The sequence below is a fragment of the Bacillus rossius genome, chromosome 6 (assembly GCF_032445375.1).
Source record: "Bacillus rossius redtenbacheri isolate Brsri chromosome 6, Brsri_v3, whole genome shotgun sequence".
NCBI lineage: Eukaryota > Metazoa > Arthropoda > Insecta > Phasmatodea > Bacillidae > Bacillus > Bacillus rossius.
The window spans coordinates 20,060,357-20,083,632 of record NC_086334.1 but is presented as its reverse complement, the minus strand read 5'-3'; the positions used below and the strand labels follow the sequence as shown (position 1 = coordinate 20,083,632).

General features: G+C 38.9%; 1 protein-coding gene across 1 annotated transcript in view; it reads right to left on the bottom strand.

Annotated features, from left to right (window-relative positions):
• The window catches only part of LOC134532786 (cardioacceleratory peptide receptor-like), a 429,388-nt gene that overhangs the window by 33,976 nt on the left and 372,136 nt on the right, over window positions 1–23,276 (bottom strand). Inside the window, exon 4 of the mRNA XM_063369640.1 lies at window positions 1,729–1,864. Within this exon, the coding sequence (XP_063225710.1) occupies window positions 1,729–1,864 (136 nt within the window). The remainder of the gene's footprint in view (window positions 1–1,728; window positions 1,865–23,276) is intronic.

Sequence of the window (23,276 nt, the reverse complement as noted above, 5' to 3'; positions counted from 1 at the left end):
TTAGGTTGTGAAACAACCATTTAAAGGGTACAATGTATCAACACCATAGTTAATATTTTTCATTTATCATACTTCAATTTAATTTTACATTCAACACCTAGATTCGGATACGAGGGATATATTTGAGGTACTCTCTGGGATTCAAATTTGAATTCGTGAAAACTGGTATTTGACTCGTATTTAAATCAGCTGATTCTGGGCTAAGAGAATCTACTTACACTACTTATTGTGGTGGGAGGCTTGGATGCTATGCAATATGTTTGACTTGACAGTAATTCAAATTATGCCATGAAATGCACTATACAAGCAATTTATAAGTTCAACTATCTTAGTTTTGAACCAGTGATGGATATTGAGCTGTATTTATAAATCATTCATTGAAATGCTTAAAGGGCTCGAAACAGTTAAAATATAATTATGACTAGAAACTTGCATACGATTTTGTAAACAAAATGCTGATTATCAATGGATTCATTATGTGGAGCATAGAAAATCTGTAAGGAAATTAAAATTCAACGAAAGGTCTTTAGTCCGACCCTGCGGGACTATGGTCTGGCTGGATTATCAAATGTCAATGTATTTTCAACTGGAATACCAAAGTAAAAATTAAGAACAGTACAATGGCTTATAATACAATTGTAATATGCTGCTCTAGAGAAAAATGAACAGATGTCCACTGGTCTTAAAACAAGTCTTTGATATTGTGTTGCATCTTTGGTTACGATTGCAGAAAGCCAACTCACTAGAAAACCGTAAACACTGCCTATACGTAATACCGGTGGTAACTAGAAATGCAGTAATGAGACAGTGCAACCAAGGTCAACAGCCAAGGTCCACCCAAATAAAACAATATGAGTTGCTTGATTTGAGCCATATTACAGAATGTATTGAATTATAGACCTATCACAGTAACAGGTTTACGCTTCACGTAAAATCACTTAGTTTACATAATGCAGCTATAGTCATGACACTAATGCCAAAAAAAAAAAAACCAAAATATGAAACTTTCAAATCAAGATATTCACTTATGGCCCAGCAGCTTACACAGACTGGTTGGATCACCCACCGATTTGATCCATCCACACCAAGTATGGCTAAGCCATCCATACGGATGAAGACATCCGATCCATTTTAATACAGATCTGTTCACATCTGGTTCAGATTTCGGGATGATCTAGGCCAGGTGTAAGTTTTACCATTTATGTGTATTGGTTTACTCAGGGCCGGCGTGTCCATATGGGCGAACTAGGCAACCGCCTAGGGCGCCAAGTAGCTGGGGGCGGCGCAGCACGACACATAACAGCTCATATAATATGTTTAACGATTATTGAAACTAGATGAAAATGGATTTTTGTAATAGTTTGGAATGTTTATATTGATATAAGTAATTATTTAAAGTCTACGGTGACCTGTTTATGATTTGTAATAAGTAAAAAAGTAAAAAAAAAAAAAACACAAGCCTGCTTACATTTGATTGTTGACAAAATCTTAGGCTTACGTGATGTATTTTGAGGCAAGGAATTTTTTTTTTGGGTGTCCGGCCCTGAGGGGGGCGGGGGGGGGGGTCATTAGGGTTTTTTTTGCCTAGGGCGCCAATTTACCTTGCACCGGCCCTGGGTTTACTAACTGTAAAATAAGTTGATTGTACGAGGTTAATTCACAAGAAGCATCCAAAATGAAAACCGGTTGAAACATGTCCGAGAGCAGTCAGCTGCGAGATGCGGTTACCTGCGAGCGCGAGCTGCATGATGAAGAAGTTCATGCGCGACTTGCGGGACTTGTTGAGCAGCAAGGCCACCAGCACGGCCAGGTTGCCCAGCACGATGAGAGCGAACAGGATCCACAGCACCGTGAACTGCTCCGTCTGCAACAACACCACGGCGCAGCCGCGTCTCAGGCATATCCGCGCCGACAGCCCGACACCGGCTCAGATCAACCCCGAGCACGCAGGGGCGTAGCCAGGATTTCTTTTCGGGTGGTGTTTACTTACATCCTGCCCTCGTACTAGGGAGGGGGTCCGGGGGCTCTCCCCCGGAAAATTTTTGATTTTAATGTGCATATTGGTGCTATTTAAGCACTTTCGTAATTAAAATATTAGATTTAAATAACATAAATTGTGTCCCGACTTTATGATATTTTTAAAGAGACACTGTTGAAAACTCGTTGCTGAATATTAAGCGTTATCGTATCGGCTCAAGGGTTCTTTCTTAGTTTCATCTAAGTGCATTAGCAACAGCTAGACAAGTGTAAATTTTGTCATAAGTACATATATATATATATACATATTTTTAATATTTCGGGGGGTGTTTGAACACCCAAAACACCCCCCCCCCCCGGGTAGGCCCCTGCGAGCAGCCATTGCTGACTGACAAACAGGGATGTCATCATCGCCAGTAGCGGACCCCAGGGGGCCGAGTACCTACCCGAACTCGGCATCGAAACCCGAGGCCCGCAAGGAGTCCCAGGGCCGCTGAGTGCGGCCCTTAACCTCCTGTCTTGTGCTTATAAACAATAAGTTTTGACGGGGATTGTGAAATAACTGACTTTGACTACTAACGGCCCGAGTTAAATTTTTATTTAATTTTCGAGGGAAATTAATTTTATTTTTACGTTAAACTCGTTTGTTGTCCAGCTTTCCTTGGATTTGGGAAGGAGGGGGGGGGGTGATTTAATATTCAGCTGAGCAGCTGGCCTTAACTGCTTAACTGCTCAGGTTATCTTGTTGATTGTGACGAGGTCCAGAGAGCCGTGTGCTGCTGCGAGGGTGCTCTCTGCTGACCTCTGCGCAGGCGCAATTAGGGCCCCGCGCCAACCCTTTTATTTGCCACGTATTTGCAGTATCAACATGTTCCCCCACATTCGATTACGTGCCCTGGACCTAGGATCGGAGACGGTGTTTGGGGGGGGGGGGGGTGGGTACAATTTTACAGTCACGTGCTACATTATAATTGCATGGTCATTTCTTACTTACACTCTTTTTAGAAATTTATTTAACCGTACAATACAGGGTATAATTATGGTTACTAAGCTATATTTATAAAGTTATTTTACTTTAAAATAACGAAAGCGAGGACGTATATTTATTTCACACACTGAGATAAAAGTAAACGTGGCTTGTCCCGGGCCCCCTCCAGGCCCGGGGGTCCACCCAGCCCCACCCTTGTGGGGGCCACGAGTATCAACATTTCTTTAGATCAGTTAGAAAACCACTTTGGAGTTTAAGTTTCAATTGGGCTTAAAGACACTGTTTCCAAGATTTCAATTTTATAATTTTTCGAGGGAGGGCCTTGGAATCCTCCTTTTTTTTTTTTTTTTCATTTTTTTTCGTTTGGACCCCCGATTAGGCCCCCTTAAAAGTGTAGGGCCGCCATTGCCTGTGAGTTCGTAATGTTTATGGCACATTTCATAAATGCAACATTGTAAAAATATAATTCGAAACAATTTTGTGTAGGTATCTACATTTTCATGACACTTTCCTGCACTGACTGTGCATCTGTGCATGTCTAGCGATTCGGTGCAGGCAAAGGGGGTGCTGTAGCTAATATATACATATATTATATTAAATATATATATATCTGTGTGTGTGTAATATCGAAAGTCATTTCCCTCCGCGATCGGCCGCCTGGGAACGAGCGAAGGCGGTCTTCCCACGCTGGAAGCCCGCGAAACTAGCGCCCCTAGCGGCCGTCAGCTCGCGTGCTGAGCGGGGCGCGACGCTGCACGCTTCCTTGCTGCCTCACTAGGAGTGTTTGAGGGGGGGGGGACCTTTCGTGCCGGCATCACTTATACCTGTCTCGCTGGACGCTGGGGACGTACGGATGCGTGATCGCAGCCTTTTCAGACGAGACGGCAACACGGAGTAATAATTACACTTAACACTACGCCTGCAGCACGGGTGACGTGGGGAAAGGAGGATACGAGAATAAAAGGGAGAAGAAAAAAATAAGAGGTTTCTCTCTGACAATTCGCACTCTTTGATCACTGTGTATATACCTACGTTTAGAACATACGTAATTGACTTTCCGTTCCCACTGCACGTAATTTATATACTTTTTTTTTCTGCGTTAGAAAGAAAGGAAAAAAAAAAACCTCCAACCCATGGCAAACATGAAGTCTCGCAACATCCTCACAAAGATGCCTCAATAGGCTATATTTTCTCTACCGTCTTTCCAGTTGGGCCATGACGGTTTAATATATAATGAATGTATAAATACGTTCATCACTGACTCACTGACTGACTATGAAACGCGGTATGAATTCTGTTTTAATGCGCTAACAGTGTAACATTTTCATTGCTCTTTGTTAATCTGTTCATCCTGGCATTGCTGCCGAGTCCGTGGCTCAAAGATTAAAAGAAACTATTTTTAATAAAACCAAAAATTTCCCCTCTTTACTCCTCTTGGGGTTTAAATTTAGGAAAATGTTAACATGTATTTGGAGGTATTCGTTTTCTAACTATTCTAATTCAATATCTTAACTTCCAACTTATAAACTTCGGATATATGTTTTTTTATCATGAAACTATATTTACCCTATTTTCACTTCCTTAGGGGTGGAATTTCATAATTATACATTTATAGCCCCGAGTAAGTTAGCCAAAATTCTTACAGATATTTAAACTCTCTCAGTTATTTTCGCGTAATGCAGAAATAATCAGACACACAAGCAGACATAAAACGAGTGGTGGCGTTTTTTATGGACACTTGTGGTAGTATTGGGGTTACAAATCATTTATTCTCTAGTCCCAACAGCCTAGTATATTGCAAAAAAAAAAATTGTTTAAAAATAGTCTCTAAATATTACCTGATTGCAGTTATATTTCAGCTGATATCGGGAGATTATACGTTGCAGGGTTAAGGCATTTTGGTGCATAATAAGTGTTTGGGATGTACACCTTCTTTCTGCACTAATAGCCTGATACCTACTATCAAATTATGCGGCTCGCTCCAAGGCTTCTTTTTATTTTAACGAGTCAGTTCCGTTACTGTGTATTAATTAGGCGCTGAGAATATTGATAAATCGTCAATAGAACAATAATAATTCGTAAACTACTTACTTCTTTTGCTTTTATTAGTCGTTCCGGAACGCTTGGCAGTGTTATTACTTTCTGGCCAGTGAAACCTGAAAATATCGGTACCTGCTGATTATTGTCTCTTGCATCACAGAAATATATTTGTTATACTGCATTATTAAGTATTTTAGACCTTTAACTAAAATAAAAAATGTTATTTTTTTTGGATACAGCAAAGCAAAATAATTTAAAAAAAAACCTTCCGAGGTTTCTATGATAATGGAGTGATGCCTACATTTATATTTAAGTGGAGGACTTAAAAATAAAGTGACCTAACTCGCATATTTTACACTCCGACTGCTAAAAATAGAAGGTATTTTTATTAAATTTACTATCAAGAGCTTAACATTTTCCAGTTCGGAAACGTCTGTGTTGTATCGTTGTATTTTAAAAAAAGACAGTCTTCCTCATATGCATAGCATTCTGAATATTTGCCGGCGTGTTTCAAGAATCTGCACCAAATGTATCATGACTAAAAACTATTCTAAAAAAACGCGTTTTAACCATTTATTTATTTATTTATTCAGTTTTTGATCTGTAGATCCCATATGGAGGTAAGGACTCCGGGATATAGAACAAGTCAATTAATACAAACATATACATATCTACAAACATACTGTACAACCACAAAAACTAAATATTACAGAGTACTTTTACATTTCAATAGTAAGAAAGAGAAAAAAAAATATGGGTACATAATAAATGGTATAAACTCAAGTCTAAGGCTTAGAGCGAAGAGTTAGTTTACAAAACTCAATATTTTTCTCCTCGTTTTGTGATGGATTTAAATAGGATTTACCAGAGTTTAATTTTCTAATCTGTTATTAGGTCAAAGAATTCTATCAGAGAGTAGGAAGGATGTTCTAACAGAACTTGTCGATTGTTTTTTTGAATATAGATAAATCGGTTATATTTGTGACATTTTGTGGCAATAAGATGTAAATTTTTATGCCTATGTAATTTGTGTTCTTTTCATACTGACTGGTATTATGAACTGTTATCCTCAAATTATTGGAGTTTCTTGTGCTGTATAAATGAATATCTAGATTTTTTTTGAAAATAGCGTTTCTCCTTATGAATTCACTCTTATAATAAAAATACAGTAAAAACGAACCACGGAAACAGAACTACTCATACACTCTAAAATAATCCATATTGCTTTTCGTAAACAGACGCCACTCAGATATCTCGAGCAGTTTAAATTACGTGTTTTATTCTGAAGCTGTGCACACGGCATGTGTGCGCAGGTAGGCGGGGCCCATACATGAATCAAATTAACGCGACGAAAAATTTACGACTTGAGGAGGGTAAAAACCCGGTATTTAATTTTCAGCGATTCTGTCGGATGAAAAAAAAAATTGGTTGTCTGTAAAGTCGGTTTACGGACGATAGTTTAACATGAAAACGTCATAACAAAACATTGATGAAATGATTGCATAATTTTATGAATAAAATTGAATCATTTTTATTGAATTATCACTATTTTGTATGGATACAAAGAAGGAGTGAAATGAAATCTACAATTTAATTGAAAAATGTACTTTTATTTGCACTCATTAATTCAAATATGTTTATTACTTTAACGAAGAGATTATTTTAACTATAACTTTTATACATGTTTGCTATTTAACTTCTTCCAGTCTGTGTTATTCTGTTAAGGATAGGATGATTATAGGAAAAGTAGGAAACGAATGGGAGTGTTTCAAGTTTAATGTGCCTCGAAAAAGTCAAATCGATGGTTGTTCCAATCGAGTGGAAGAGAGATAGATGCGGCGCAAGCGTACAATGAGCGTAACGGGACACAGCGTAACGGGGCAATGTGCGTAAGGGGACACTTTTTCGTGCGTGCAGCCGGCGTTCATCGATTTATTACACGTTGTCACGTCAAAAAATGTGCTTATATAATATTATGTTCATAGTGGAATAATTTATTTGATGTTCTTGCAGTGAGTCCGGCCATAGTAACACGCAATTACCGCCCGCCCAGCAGCTATAGTATGTTTCACGCTTACATTGCACCTTAAAGTAAAGAGCACACACTGTTGCAAGATTGTAGCTACCCTGATTGTTAATATTAAAAATCTTACTTTGTATATCATTTTTAATTAGAATAACTTTGAATTTTTTGAAACTTTACTAATTGTTAATTTTTTAAGACTCTAAATTAGTGTCTATTGACAGTATTCTCACAGTTGTAGCAATTCTGACAAAAATTCAATGCTTAACACCAATCATGGTTTCACAGGAGAAACTATTTTTAGCAGTCGGTCACTAATACATACTAACAAGACATGCCATAAAATTACGTGCTATCACCAAAAGAGCAAATATGTTTGATATAAGTGTTATATAAAAAAAATGTTGACAAAAACAATTGAAACCAAGATTACGTCTTGCAACGATGATTCCTTAGAAATAAGTAAAAAAATAATAGTATGATGATGATTTAGATGAAATACAGCAGTATTCCAAATTTTACTTCACACAATACAATTTTTCAGATACATTGTAACAAATCATCATAACATTACGACGTTGTGTCTGAAACGTTTTCGCTCTCCGGCGTATGTCTGGCAATAGAGCACACCGAAACAAGGCCAGCGCTAATGGCAGAATTCGTGCACTGGAAGTGGAAGCAAGTGCCCGTCTAAGGATGAGAAGCGCTGCAGCCGTTAGACGCGAGGAGGCGGTCCGCACGAGATCAAAGCACAGTCGCCGAGAACGGAGACGGCAGATCGGCGTGGGAAGAATGGAGTCATATTTCTACCTCCAGGGGCGAGTCGGTTGCAGACTACAGAGTGGGGGCGTGTCTCCGCATAACGCAAGGACCAGAGATGCAGTATACTATTTTTTTTTTTAATTTACGACCATAGGCGTGCCCAGACATTTCCATTAGGGGGGGCCCTGCTAAATCCTTAAATCAGAAGCTGAATTTAGAATGTTAAATATCCTAAATACATTCACTCATTGCGTGTTTATATTTTTGTGCTGTATCGACGAGATATGAATGTTTACTAGTTAATATTTATATCCGTATAATTTTAGCAATCTTGAAAATATGTTTTTTTTTCCATAGATAATGTTTAAAGGGTACTTACACATTTTTCCCTCTCGAATTTTCCAATAGCTTGGTCCAGATCTACCTTGAAATTAACTTCTTTTTAGTGAATGCAAACACAGCAATTCAGACAACGGAACTTTAACAAACCTCTTAATTTTTTTTTTGCTTGGCCATTTTAAGGGACCTCGTGTTTTAAATAAACTAAGGCGGCTGTATTTCCAGAACGATAAAATGTTTAGAAATATTGATAATTACCACACTGCAACACTGAAAAACAGTTTGAGTGTCACAGTGCCAGGAATATACGAATATTAACGAACGCATTAGAGAAAATGCCGATCTGAGTGATTACATTAGGGGGGGCCATGGCCCACCTGGCCCCCCCTGTAGGCACGCCTATGTTTACGACTTGAAGCTCAGAATTCGTTCAAAAAAACTTCATGCTCAACAACGTGCTCAACAAATTCGCAGCTGGCTTTGAAATTCGCCGTAATAGATATTTATTTCCGGTGAAAATAACTTCTGAAAACTTAATATTAGAAATTAGTCTTGTCCTTTAGAATTGACATAACAATGTCCCATTTAATTATACCGCTCGAATAAGTACACTTTTTCATTTCATTATCAACTTTCACTACAGTAGAACTTTAAGCAGGAGCGTCTCATAAATTATCGCTCTAGCATCCACGCTTGGTCTACTTTCATTTTTTCTTAAGGCTCTGTTTCATACGCGATGTTAGTTATTTCATTTTGCCGTCATTACTTTCAATTTAAGGGCTATTCCTGTAAACATGTTATTAAAGACATTAAAGATATTTGCATTTGTTTTTTTGGTCAAAAATGTTGCCACCGACTATTTACTAACATTGAACACCTGCGTGACGAAACATGACATGTAAAATAGCTATCGTGATAAAACAACAATAACACCCAAGTAATAGTAAACACAAAAGAACAAAATAATCAACCCGGCATGTGATACCTAGTGATTTGAAATGTTTGTGTGCACAGTAATATAGAAAAACATAGTAGGCTACTTAAAAATCTTTTGTAATTGATGTTCAGTCTACAGCATACACAGTCCTAGTCTTGCTGCAACCGACAGCACAGTTGTGTTTTTTTTTAACATAAAAAAAACTATGCCACGGATAACTGAGTTATTTCTGAAGTGCGGGACCTTTAAACTATGCATATTTACATGCAAATGGATTTTCCGATTTTGAGGGCGACTTTCGGGGGGGGGGGGGAAGTTAGTTTTCTATACCCGAAGAAATAGAACTCAAAACCATTTTGAACACGTCGCAGCTCGATGCCACGGACAAACAAGGTGTTAGCAGGGAAGGTATCCTCCGAACAGGCGCTGCTCGCTCTGGCGCACCCTGTAGCAGGGCGGGGTCCGAGCCACGGAACTGGACGGCAGGGTAACCGCAGCGACCGGGTGTTCGCCCTGTAGCTCAACACGCGACACACCCGCCACACTGGCTGTCAGCTCTGCTCGCAACAGCCACCCAGTGAGCAGCGGGCAGTGGTGATAGCAAGTGTGCACACGTTCTTAGGGTGCGCTTCTACACGTCCAGCTACGCTAACCTAAATCAGGTGCTCAGAATGGCGACTCTCGAAGAAGCCAGGTGTGGTCTCACCACTGCCGCTCTTCGCCCGGAGCGTGTTAGCAGCGGCGGGCCTAGACTGCCGTGGCCTTATCGGGAAGGGGGGGGGGGGTCATGTATGGAATGCCCCTCCCCCTGAAAACTTGATCAATAAACTATACATGAAACAACGTTCTTAAATCGAACTCGAACTTAAATTTCGGCGAATTTTTTTCTCTCCTTCTAATTTGTACTAAGAAATCATGATATTCTTTCCTAATATTTTACTCGAGTTGGTTTTATAAATGCTAATGATCGAATTCCGGCGAAGTTGCGTCATTACATTACATTGAAATTTTTTTATAGTAAGAAATCATGAAACGTCAATTGAAATCTAAAATGTATTGACCAGCACTTTGAATTACACGCTAATAACAATTGAATGCTTTATTTTTACTCATTAATGTCCATATTTTACACAGAAAACTATACAAATAAGAAAAATGAAAACCAAAAGAGCCAGTGCGGGGCCCCGGGCAGTTGCCTGGAGTCGCCCCTGCATGTCGGCAATGGGGATTGGCGCACACGGAAGGGCGCCATCTTGTGGCCAAATGTTCGAAAGCGCACGCAGAATTTTATTTTCCGGAGGGGAGGGGGAGAGAGAGAGAGAGAGAGAGATAGAAACATTTTCCCCGCTGTTTGATTTCAAATTTTTTTTCTTTTGTTGGTGAATTTTTTTTTTTTTTTAATTTTAGGATTACGGTTGACCTGTTGATCTGTGCCCACGTTTAGCCGCACGAATTACAGATTGGTTAGCAAAACAAACCGTAGCTGTTTAAAAGTCTAATGCTAGAATGTTTTTTTTTATTAGCTTGAAAGGAACTCGCAAGGAAAATATTGTTTAAATCTCATCACCAAGCGAGTATCGTTAAACGCATATTGTCTGAAGATTCTTGGCTTGTGGGATTAGGCCTACTTAGGATGCTACGCTGATGATGGCAACTTCAATGTTGACCGAAACTTCGGTCAAACCTACGCTCTCGACACGACTAAATCCCATAGGCCAGGAAACCTCACGAATGTTAACAACACACCAGCAAGGAATCGGCGTTAAACTTCAATATAACACAAACAAGTTTGGCTATCCAGATGGGAAAGGGTTTTTCTCATTTTGACTTGAACTTTCAACACGGCAAAGATTTAATTAAAACAATTTTTAGTCATACGCTGTTTCATGAATAAAAGTAATGGAAAAAACCACAATGCAAAATAAGAAATAAAAAATGAAAACAAACCCACAGAGAACAAGCCTAAATCAGCTGATGTCGAACAGATAGACTCAACAATGAACCTAAACAGGTATTATGTACAACCAAATGATGACAGCACAGACGAACACATTCATACTTAAAGGAATTTAGTCAAACTAAAAGATTTTTTTAGTAGTTGCAGACGAGCAGGAATATCAGGCCCTGGAAGTCGAGTGTGAATAAATTGTGCTAACTCCTTATCAAACACATTTTCGGAAATTGGTCTCATCGCATACATGGGCATTTTTGCCTGTAAAATTTATTTATTCCTAAAACTAGGTTAAGAGTTTTATAAAGATATATATATATATATATATATATGCTAAAACACCGATTTTAGATATTCATATACACCTACACACACACACATATATCTAACATAGGTTTAAGCGTGACATTCACTAACTTTGCACGAATTTACGAAGCGACTATTAATGTGTGACGAACACAGTGGGCCAACAACGACGAGACAGTTTCAAAACAGAAACCACGTTGATTTTTTTTTTTCTTTTCGTTGACGGAACAGCGTGAAACTGCAATCGCGCATGTCCAAAAATATTGCATGGCATCGAAATTTGCCCACTGCGTGAATCATTTTAGAGGACGGCAAATATTCCGCGCACAGACACACACTCCCTGACTTGTTGCCTCCTCTGGCGTGCCTCAGGGTGTCCACAAGGAAAAAATATTTCGTACCAACTTAGGCGAGAAAAAAGTACTAGATTTGAAAAAAAAAAGTACTAAATCATAATGTTTTATGGTTTTTAACAATTTAGGAAGTTATTATGACATTGCAATGCTCGAACTTAATTATCACACCACACAATAATACATTCCATAGTTTTTAAAAATAATTACGCTTAATAATAAAACATATTGGAGTTACTATAATATTATTATATTAAATAAAAATGTACTATACCACTAACAGTACTAGATCTAGTACGAAAGTACTAACTGTGGACACCCTGGCGTGCCTGGCAGGTGAGAACTGAGGTGTCTCCCGGGACTAGGCCCACCTGGCGTTGTCAAGGGAAGGGCGGGTGGGAGGGGTGAAGTCACCCCCTCCCTCCCCCTCCCCACACTCTGGTGACAGGGGCCTCGACGGGTCGAGCTCTCGTTAACAATGCAGCGCGACAGGGCGCATTCTCTACCGCCGTACTGTGCCGTCCACACGCCCGCCATTTTGCTTTCCCCCCCCCCCCCCCGACGTCGGCCGCCCTGCAGAGCAGAAGGCTGCCAATTGATTGAATATTAAATATGCTGCGTGCCAGCACAAGTCGGGAGGACCCAGCATCCATTTTTTTTTAAATTATTAATTACTGAATGCAGCACTGTTCGAGGCTAGCAATAAAAATGTGAACGGAAGGACAAAGCGCTACTGAATATCTGTGGCGGTCGTATAGCAGGAGTGTTGGGGTAACCCCCCCCCCCCCCCCGGCTCCCCTCATCAACAGTAGAAATAAAAAAAATTGGAACGTTAAAAAAAATATCCACTCCAATCTGCAACTGGCCTTTGAAGTCGGTTCAGTGTGTGCGTTTTTTTTTTTAAATATTTTTATTTTACATTTCCTTGGTGTTACTATGCTATATGTAATACATATATTTTTTAACTTTATGACCAAAAAAATTAGAAAATCATAGTTTGGATAACGACTTTTCAAGAAGTCAGAAATGAGATAAAATACAACTTCAAAGGACTATTACTGTTCAAACTTATGGACTACCCATTTGACTGGACGGTATTCCACATCACTTAAAACTCTACGGCCGAACGGCCTCCTCAGAGCTCCAAGCTCCAAGCTCAAAGCTACAAGCTGGGTCGCCAATGCTGGATGTTGCGGAGGCACATATCAGTAGTCGCTTCGTAAATGCATGCAACAAACTTTATAAATGTTACGCTGAAACACTGATATATATAGGCTTGCCATAACTTCTCCGAGCCAAACCGGGACAGCGGATTGACAGAGGGGGGGGGGGGGGGGGGGGGAGGACAGCCCCTGGAAAAAATTATGTTAAAAATTAAACCTTGAAATTCCCATAAAGATAAACACATTTTTCGGGCAACTTTTTTGTATCATGTTTTACATTAAAATTATTTACATTATAATTAGTACCTATTAATATGTTAATATGTGAAACAAACAAAAAGTTATTTCCCCATTCCAAACAGTTCATGCAATTAATTGGCTTGAATGTAATTCTTTTAACATGTACTTTTTACTTTTAATTAGTTCATAAAAGTCTGAGCAATAGGGATGCAAATTTACTTTGCATGTCAAAAAAAAATCCCTGTCGTCTCCCCAAAGCGTTGTTCATTAACGAAAAATTTTATTTCTACAATTGCCGATGTACCTGGCAAACAAAACATATATTCTAAAACCCTGCCAAGATTTGGAAAGTTGACCCCTTGAACAGAGAAGTGATTAAAGAGCTGCGTATATTGGCTGGCAGTTCTGGTCAACCTGTTTTCATTTTTTTTATACAATTTTTTGGCTGTTAATTACCGCTGACCGGGACACGCACAAAACCGGCCTGGACACCGGGACAACAGCTTCAAAACCGGGACTGTCCCGGTCGAACCGGGACGTATGGCAAGCCTATATATATATATATATATATATATATATATATATATATATATATATATATATACACACACACACACACACACACACACATATATATATATATGGGTGGACCTTAATTTTCAAAGTCTTAATTTCAAATCGCCCACCCCCCAATTTTGTTTCTTTTGTAAAAATATAAGAAACGAGCCCTCACTCATTAGGATGAGAGGTCGAGCCTGAAGTCGGGAGGACGAAGCGCTTCCCGGCGCGAGCCGCGACACGCGCGGGCGTGTCCGTGCAAGCCTCGACATGTCCGTACCTGGGTCCTCCCGCACTTCTCACATATATTTCTCAGTTCGTCTCGAGCTGTTGTGCGTGTTACAAGTCCCCGCTATGAAGCAAGTATGTGTTCCAATTTGAGAAGTGCCGATAAAAAACGTTTATTTAGTGGGTTCGGTGTCTCACCAAATTCTAAGCTACCCTCAAACAAGGAAGTACTTTCAGTTTTATTTTATAATTTACGGGAAGTGAAGTTGTCTTCTTGCCGAAAGTGCTAATTTAGTGATAAGGGAGTGTTTAATTTTTTGGGAGAAGGCAAGGTTCCCTACGAGATCACTGCAACATTGCCACGAAAAACTCATTAAATTACATTCTCATTGGCGTAACCTACAAAGGAGTTCTCATCGGTCATCGGAAACGCAGCGTGAGCGTGAGAATGAATTTATATTATATTTAAATAATTTATTTGATGTCGGGTATGCAAATCCTTTGGAGTTAATTAAAATAGAAGATAAAATATTTTTGCAGCTCCAAAGAGAACCTGGACGGAAAGGGTGTCTTGCCGGGATTGAAAAGAAGACGACAAAACGGGAGGAACGGTCAATCGAGAGAGCCAATAAATTAGATGAAAGGAGGGCCAAAGAACAGGCACACCGCGAGGGTAATATTAAATTTCACTTTGACGCAGAAAGTAGTTCTGAAGAGTCTGATTCATCCGACATACCTTCATCTAGTTTGTCCCTACCTTGTCTCACCCAAATAACAGGACCCGCCGAAGAAAATTCCGATGAACAGGATAAAGTAATGCGCGGTCGGAAATGCATTTTCATACCGAAGTTAATGGCAGCCTTGGATCGTTGCCAAATAAGTCAACGGAATGCAGTATTCATTTTAGAAGCAGCAGTTGAAGCACTAGGCCTTAATATAACAGATATAACTCTCAATAGGACTTCTCTACAAATATTTAGAGAAAGGTTTAGGAAAAATAACTATCTGAAAACTAAACAACTATTTCAAGAGGATGTGCCTAAGTTTGTAACTGTGCATTGGGACGGTAAGCTACTTCCAGCATTGAATGTGCAAGATCCAAAGCAAAAAAGGCTGTCAGTTATAGTTTCCTATGATGGTAACAAAGAAAAATTGTTGGGGTACCAAAATTAGAAAATAGTTCAGGAAGAGAGCAGGACTCAGCTATTTGGACTGTTCTGGGAGACTGGGGATTGCAAGAAAAAGTTCAAATTTCGTGCTCCAACACTACTGCGTCTAATACAGGACGTTTCAGTGGCGCTGTAACGTATTTAGAGAAATATGCCGAAAGAGAGCTAATATACTTCCCCTGTAGACATCACATGTACGAGCTAGTTTTGCGGAGTGTCTTCGAACAGGAGTTTTCAAAAGGCTTCGTGCAGTCCAGATATAGTTTATTAAAAAAAAAAAAAAAAAAAAAAAAATAGAGAACAATGGAATACATTGGATCACGAAAATTATATCACGGGGAAAACTTACCTAAAAGAAATATTGGATGAACAAGAACATGCGAAAATCACTGATTATTTGCATGATGCGCTGCAAAACCAAAATTAAAAACATGATTACCGTGAACTGACTGAATTGTGCATAGTTTTTATTGGAAAGGATCCGGAACAGAACAACAAAATTAAACCTCCAGGAGCTCTCCATCATGTCCAATGGATGGCGAAAGCTTTGTATTCCTTTAAATTTTTTTTTGCAGTCGTCAGTTAGCCTTGAATGTGTCTGAAGTTAACAGTTTAAGAAATATATGTCTGTTCTTAGTGAAACTTTATGTAAAAGCCTGGCTGGAGTGTTCGTTAATTGTACAGGCGCCATTGAATGACTTACTATTTATAAAACAATTGAAAAAATATGAAACCATAAATAAAGGTATTTCGTCTGCTGCACTGGAGAAATTTTGCAGTCACTTATGGTATTAATCAGAAGATTTGGCTAGTTTAGCACTTTTTTTTATAAAAATGTTGCTGTATCATCAAAAATAAAAATGGTTGAAAACTTAAAACGGGAAAATCTCAACACGGAAAGAAAGTATTCCGTTTCTCCAAGCGATACTTTTCACCTTACAGGTAACATAATTTCTGTATTTATTTTTGCTTATGAAATTTATGAAAATATTGTAAACATAACGGAAACCTTTAATTATTAACCATGCTTGGCTCAAAAACCATTTTTATATGGCATATACATAAAATATTATTATTATTGAGTATAGTAAAAAATGGTTAGAGAGTTTTTTCTTTTTGTTTCAGATAAAAATATAGAAGAATTCATTTCTCAAAAAAGTTTATTTTTCCTGAAAAAATTAGAAATCAACAATAACTTTTTGAATCATAGGCCAGACTTTTGGGACGCAGACGATGATTATTTAGAGAGTCAAAAAACAATTAGTAATTTAAGAGTAGTAAATGACACGACAGAGAGGGGCGTGAAATTAATACAAGATTTTAACGGACTGTTCACAGCTAATGAAGAATAAAGACAATTCCTTTTTCACAGTGTTGAAGACCACAGGAAGAAATTCCCTGATTGCAAAAAACTTCATTAAAACGAAAATTTGTTTAAGTTGGAATTATTATTTTATTAAGCAGCTAAATGTTCATTTAAAATGTATTTTGAAAATAAAGTGATATAAATTAGCATCTTTAATTTATTTGAATGTTTTAATTTGTTACCCTTTTTTCCCCCATATTCAAGGCCGATGTTGCACGGGCTAAATAAATTTACTAAAGGAATTTTGTATATTGTCATTTAACGGAAAAGGGGAAAAAAAATAAGGGATGGGTTACCTAGAATTAAGAAGTTATTACCCCCCCCCCCCCCCACCAAAAAGGCTGTGTCGAAGATTATAGGAAGAAATTCCTGGAATGCAAGGAAAAATCATTAAGACGTAAATTTGTTTAAGTTTTAATTAAGACGTTTTTTAAAAACATTCCAAATCTGTATTTATTTTACTAAAAAAATATTCATTGAAAAATAATAAAATTAATATAACATCATTTTTAATTTATTAGCAAGTTTAAATTTTAACTCTACATTGCTATATTTAAAGGCGATGCGGCACGGGTTAACGTTAAAATTTTCAAAAGATCTTTTGTATATCGTCATTTTAAAGGGAAAGGAAAAAAAAATGAGGGGTGGGCAACCCGGAATTACGAAGTTTTTTTCACCCTTATCAATAAGGACCACCCTAATAAATATATTGATGTTGATATATGACGTTGATAAACTCCGACACCGTTTGACCGATCACCATGAAAGTTAGCACTTCTGAGTTTTTTTTTTTTTTTCCTTTTTTGACGGAGGTTTTTATGCTATCCATTTTGCTATAACTCGACACTAAATAACGCTGCAGCTCACGAACTTCTATTCCATTCAACCAATCGCTATGCAATTTTGAATATTGTTATTTTTACTGTCTTTAATCCTCAATATCAACAAATAGTGATTGTGACTGTGATTAGTAATTGGCGAGAGAGGTTAAAATGGAACACCATTTCTAACGCTTTATATATATAGTTACGACATAATGTGGGGAGAACTGAGTTCGTGAGGGATAGCCCAATTAAGTTTTATTAATTACCAATATTTACATTACTAATAAATAATTGTACTTAAAAACGTCCGATCACTAATCACACACTTAAAAATGTTTATCTACAAGTAACTCAATGTCTGTCAAGTTCTGAAAGTTCGCACACTACTCACTGGAGCTAGGCTCGACAGTGGTTCCCCCCTTACCACGCGCCTGTCCACACACCGTCTCGCGCCACTCAGTCTCTCTTTCTGGATCCCGCCACTCCGCGTCGCGCCACTCTCAGGGGAGGGGAGGATCTCTCACCCTCTTCGCCGATGTCACTCTCCGAACTCTCGGAACTCTCGGTACTCGCGGAACTGTCGCGGAGGCCGGCGTCGTTGCCAGGCGGCCGATATCACGACGCGGACCGGAAACGCTAGCAACAAAGATTACTACATATAATCTGAATCACAATATAAGTTACGCACAGTCCAAAACACAAATAAATAATTTTCCAACTTCACAAAATAACTGCAAAACCGAGGAATTTCAAAATGTAAACAATGTAATATGCGGCGCTGGAGCGGGCTTACAAACGTAAAGATTCTGTTAATGCGTACAAAGGCCTAAATACCTGTGCCTTTTACAAAACCATTTAGAAAGAAAATTTTATTTTATGAAAAGTGACTGTTTTCAACGACGTAGTTTCTAGTTCATAATTACTAACCATCACACGACATCACCAAGCAGCATTCCCGCTATGTTTCGCGCGGAACAGCGTGGCCATGGCGAGGTTATAAAAGTGACTTCAACTGCGTCACAGCATGTGCCGTCTCCTGACATGGCCGGGGGCGTGTGGACGTGTATCTGTCCCCCGCGCGAAGGTCGACCCCGCAGTCGTAACTCCTCGTTCAAGCGCACACGCCCTCTCCCGCCGCGATGTCGCGGGAGCGGGGAGGGGTCTAGTTTGTTTCACCCCGCAAACACGTCTCCGAAAGGTCGCCCGCAAGACGAAACTTTGCGCTCGTTACGAATACACTGCAAAAGAGACCAGTCGGATTGCATTAAAAATAATATTCTAGACACACACCATTACTGGTTTATGTCCGCTGAGGCAAAACTTCAGCAGGTGAGACCTTTTTATTCCATACTTTTATATTAGCATTAATTTTATGAACATCAATGCTTACCTAAACTAAAAACAACAAGATCGGATTTATGACAATTAGATTTAAATTACACATACTTTCACTTGAATTTTGTGATAAAATTCCAACACATGAGATGAAATGAATTTAGCCTTTTGATTATTTCAGAAAGCGCGTTCTTTTTCCCCCCTTTTTTTCCAAGGTAAATAAGTTCTCGGAAAGATTGCTTAATCGCCAGCCATGTGATATAAATCAAATGCTCTAAACAGGAACACTTTGATATTAATCTATCAATGCTACGACGTCACCAATGTTCGCGTTTCACCGTAACATATCGTCATAATTGGTGTGTGATATCATACTTCTTCTCTAAGCGACTAGTATCACATTTAGCATTACATATAATTTGGCACATCCAATAGCGTATTAATGGGTTGGGTCAAGGGGAGTTGGATAAAAAAAACAGATAAATTGTTAAATGGTTTACCCGTTATGAGTTTTTGCAAAAAAGGAGTTAGGAGTTGTAGTTAGAAAATTTGTGACATGAATACGTGTTATGAATCGGAATGCCAGTTGTTCAGTTCAGTTCCAACTTCAAATACGCACAACAGCCTTGAGAAGCACTTTAGACCGTAAGTCGTATAAATATTTTCAACTTAATTTGTCGCGAAGAACCTGCAGCCGAAGTGTGTAGGTCGAATTCAGACTCATACTGTATATAATTAAGGTAAGGAATTGCGCATGCGCGGTTATGAACAGTTTTGTTAGATTTACAGGCCACTATGAGTAAAAGGTACGTTTCTCTTCTCGATTGTTCAATTTCTGGCGACTCATATACTTTGAGAGCAGAGATTTTTACACACGCGTTAACCAATTTGGATAAAATAAAATTCACGTTGTACCGAAAATAGTGAACTATTTAAATCACATTTGAAAAGTTTTGAAAATGTTTACGATACAACAATTGAGGGACGAAATCCTATCTGAGCGGCCATTACCAACCACGTGGCTCCCAATAACAGCGGGTGTCCCTTAGGGTTCGACTCTTGGTCCCTCTTTATTTGCTATATTCATTAATTATTTACCTACATGCCTCCGAAATTGTCAATATCACATTTATGCTGACGATGTACACACCGAAGCAACTGTTATTAATGAGTCAATTAGTTATGTTAATGATGATCTCGCTCCCAGTTCGAGGTAAATAACCTCATGTTGAATACAGATAAAACACGGGCTATAATAGTTGGTTCTGCCCTTATTATATCTAAATAAATTTCTTACAAGTGTAACAAATTATCACTTGGATGAGATGATATTCAGTTATAATAAACCTGGATGTTATAAACTTGACCTTACTTTGGAATGAGAAGGTATTGCAAATTAGCAAGAATATCCAGTTATTCATTCATTGCTTACGATACTTAAAATATTTTCTCTCTCCCAGTATTAAAACCATCCTTGTTAAGGCATTAATTATGCCTGTTTTTGATTACAGCGATATTTTGCTTTCTCAAATGACACATAAACTGGCAAAGCGGCTTCAGAAGCTCTAAAATTGCAGTGTAACATTTATTTTCAACATTAAATCACGAGACCATCTCAACTCGGTATTATCAGCATTTGAAATGGTTCAAACTTCACTAAGGCGTAATATACACAAACTTATTTTAACTTATAATGGACTGCAGCCTGGATCTCCTCGCTATCTGTCGGCCCATTTAAATCACCAGCACAGCTACCATAGCCTCGATCACAATAACTCCATGCTAGAAATCCCCGTACATTCGTCCCAGTGTTCATCAGGATCTGTAGCAGTCACGAGTAGCAGACTCTCCTTAAAGCATATACGGAACAACTACTCATCATTATCACCTCGTGACTTATCTACTGTAAGAATGCGTGAGTGAATGGTATTAGTCTATCTGTCTCTTGTAATCTTTAGTTTGGTACTAATGACGTTCAACCTTTAATTACATTCCAGCAGGTATATGCTCATTTAGAGTTCGCACGTGAGCTAGTTTTCTGTTTACCTTTAATCCTTGTGTATTAAGTTAACATTCAAGTTGGTTTTCTATCATAGGCAACATTTTATCAAGTATATCATTTTTTTGTTATGCTTGATTTTTTTTTTTAAATGAATTTTTATTTGGAGAAATGATTAATTTGGTCAAGTGTGAGAAAAGACGTATCGCCTAGAATTTTCCAACAATAAAGACGATAAATAAATAGTGTGAAAAAATTACAATGTCAAGGCATATGGTGAATTTATTCAATTGAAATGGCAAGGAACGACGGTTTGAAGAAAGAACACATTGTGATGGTTCCTATAAAAGGCGTCACTCACCGGTGCAGAACGGACCAGAAGCGACTGGAGTTGGCCTCGCCGGGTGGTTGGTTGTTGTTGTTCACCCAGAGGCGGGCGGGCCGGCACTTCGTCACCGCGGCGTGAAGTCCGCGTGTCACTGCACATGTGCGGGGCCAGGTCGGGAGTTCGACCCCCCCCCCCCCTTCACACCGCGCGCGACCTGCGTCAACCCGCCGCCCTCCCTCCCTCCCGCGCACGTGACTTCCGCCGCGTCCTCTCGGCAGGACCCCGCTGTCTCGCCTCAGCTGCGTCGGCGATCCTCCGCACCGATCACACTTACAATGATGCTCAATAACCACTAAACAACACTTCCATAACACGTCAGTTGTACATCAGTTCATTCATTTTCAGTACCTGCCAGTAAATTCTGGAAAGTCCAAAGCTTGCAGACATTACGTGAGGAGAGGAGATAGGTACGGACAGACGCCATATTGCTTTCAACAATTTTTAGGCCACAACAGTTGCTTATCTTGTAATATTGCAAATTGGCAGACATCACGCACTGAGATATTTTCTGACTATAAATATTGTCGATTGTCAGTCTTATTACAGTGGTAATCATAACGTCGACTATCGATCATTCTCTATGCAGAGTGAAATGTTAAATTATATATTGAAACGGCTCCGGTAAAAACGAAAAAAGAACTGAAAAAAAACCAATCCTAAACCCCGGCTTTGGACCTGATTTTCGACAAGGAATTTTACTAAATTACTGCCCATCTTGTTAAAAATCATCAAACAGTTAATACTACAAAGTTTCCATTTGTCCTTGTGAACTTTGGTTCGCACCATCCACCACAGATGGCAGCACCGTGGTTACATTTTTTTTTTTGTTCCGCGTGACTTACGTTTCATTAAAGAAATTACTTCCACGAAAGCCGTATACCAAGAGCTGAGATGTAACACACAACAAAAAAAATGGGCAGAAGACGTTCCATGTTCGTGGCGTGTGTGTGAGCCACCTAATATCAGCAAAGAGGCAAGTGTGGGGATGAGAACGAGCCCAGTAGTAACACGAAAAAAGCCACTCTGACGTGGTTTCCCTCAGAGTCATGGACTGAGGTTACTATGACGCTGTCAAGCGCAGACGGTGGAAGAGGAACTTGAGAAAATAAAGAGGGGGGAGGGGGGGTTGGCACCGCAATGCAAATGTAATTAGTTCCTCAGTTCATCGGGCAACGAATAGAAACTCGACAAATATTAATTCCATTTAAACTTTTCTACTTCTTCGTTGTAAAGACGTTTACACGCTTAGCTTTAGTTTCACACTTCTCTCTCTGCCTTGAGTGAATGAGAAAAAAAAATCACACTGAAATATAATTACGGAGGGAATTAGGCCTGAGATCACATTTATCAAACGGAAAATTTCAACATGGCGACGATTTAAACGTGGCTTTAAGTAGTATCGTCTGTCTTATAAGTTGGCAACTAACTGCTACCGTGAAAATGGTGCCTGCAATTTCGACCAAAACGTCGGAGATTTGTGCTTGAACTCTTTACACTTCTAAAATCAACTAGACTTTTAATCTCGTACATTTGCAGCAAAGTCTGTTACGTCATGCGAATTTATTCTGTTCATTAAAACTAACACGAACTCTTTAAATCAGCCTTTGAAAAAATACCACAGCTTGTAAACTGGATTGGAATTATTATCCCACCTGAGTAGCCCTCCAACTTAACGACTAATATTTTTTTTTAGTTTATTACAATTTTTATTGGCGTTGTTTTGGTCCATACGATCAATGTTCGAATAATATAAGACGCAATAGCACAATTAATACAATTCTAAAAAAAAAGTCACAGTTTCTTCTAGCTTGGCGCATGCACACAAATCACTAGACCCCAAGGTGCCTGCGGTGGAAGGATCCTGAAAGTAGAACCTAAGGCTGGTGCCACACTGTGCGGTTGAACAGGAACGGTTTCCAGTTTCTATTCGGGAATTTTTTCCCTAGGCCACTTTTTCACATGGTCGATTTTGATAAATTTACTTGGTGCTTTCATGAGAGATCTTCATTCGTGCACTCCAAGATGAAAGGTGGAAAGAGTATTCAGCAATAAAAAAAAAAGGTGAGCTAGTTTTTCAGCACTAGCCAGTAATGTGTAACAACTAACCTATCATATCACATAATCTGTATTAATAAAACACGTTATTTCAACACAATTTTTATAAAATTATTGTATTTATATTAAATATTATACATTATTATTTCACAACGTATTAAAAAAAGGCACATGGCAATGCGCTGCGCTGTCCGAGACTACTGTTAGCAGAGCGAACGGTATCTTATTTCTCTTTCTCTATGTCTTTTCGAACGTCGTGGAAATGTCTGCACTCG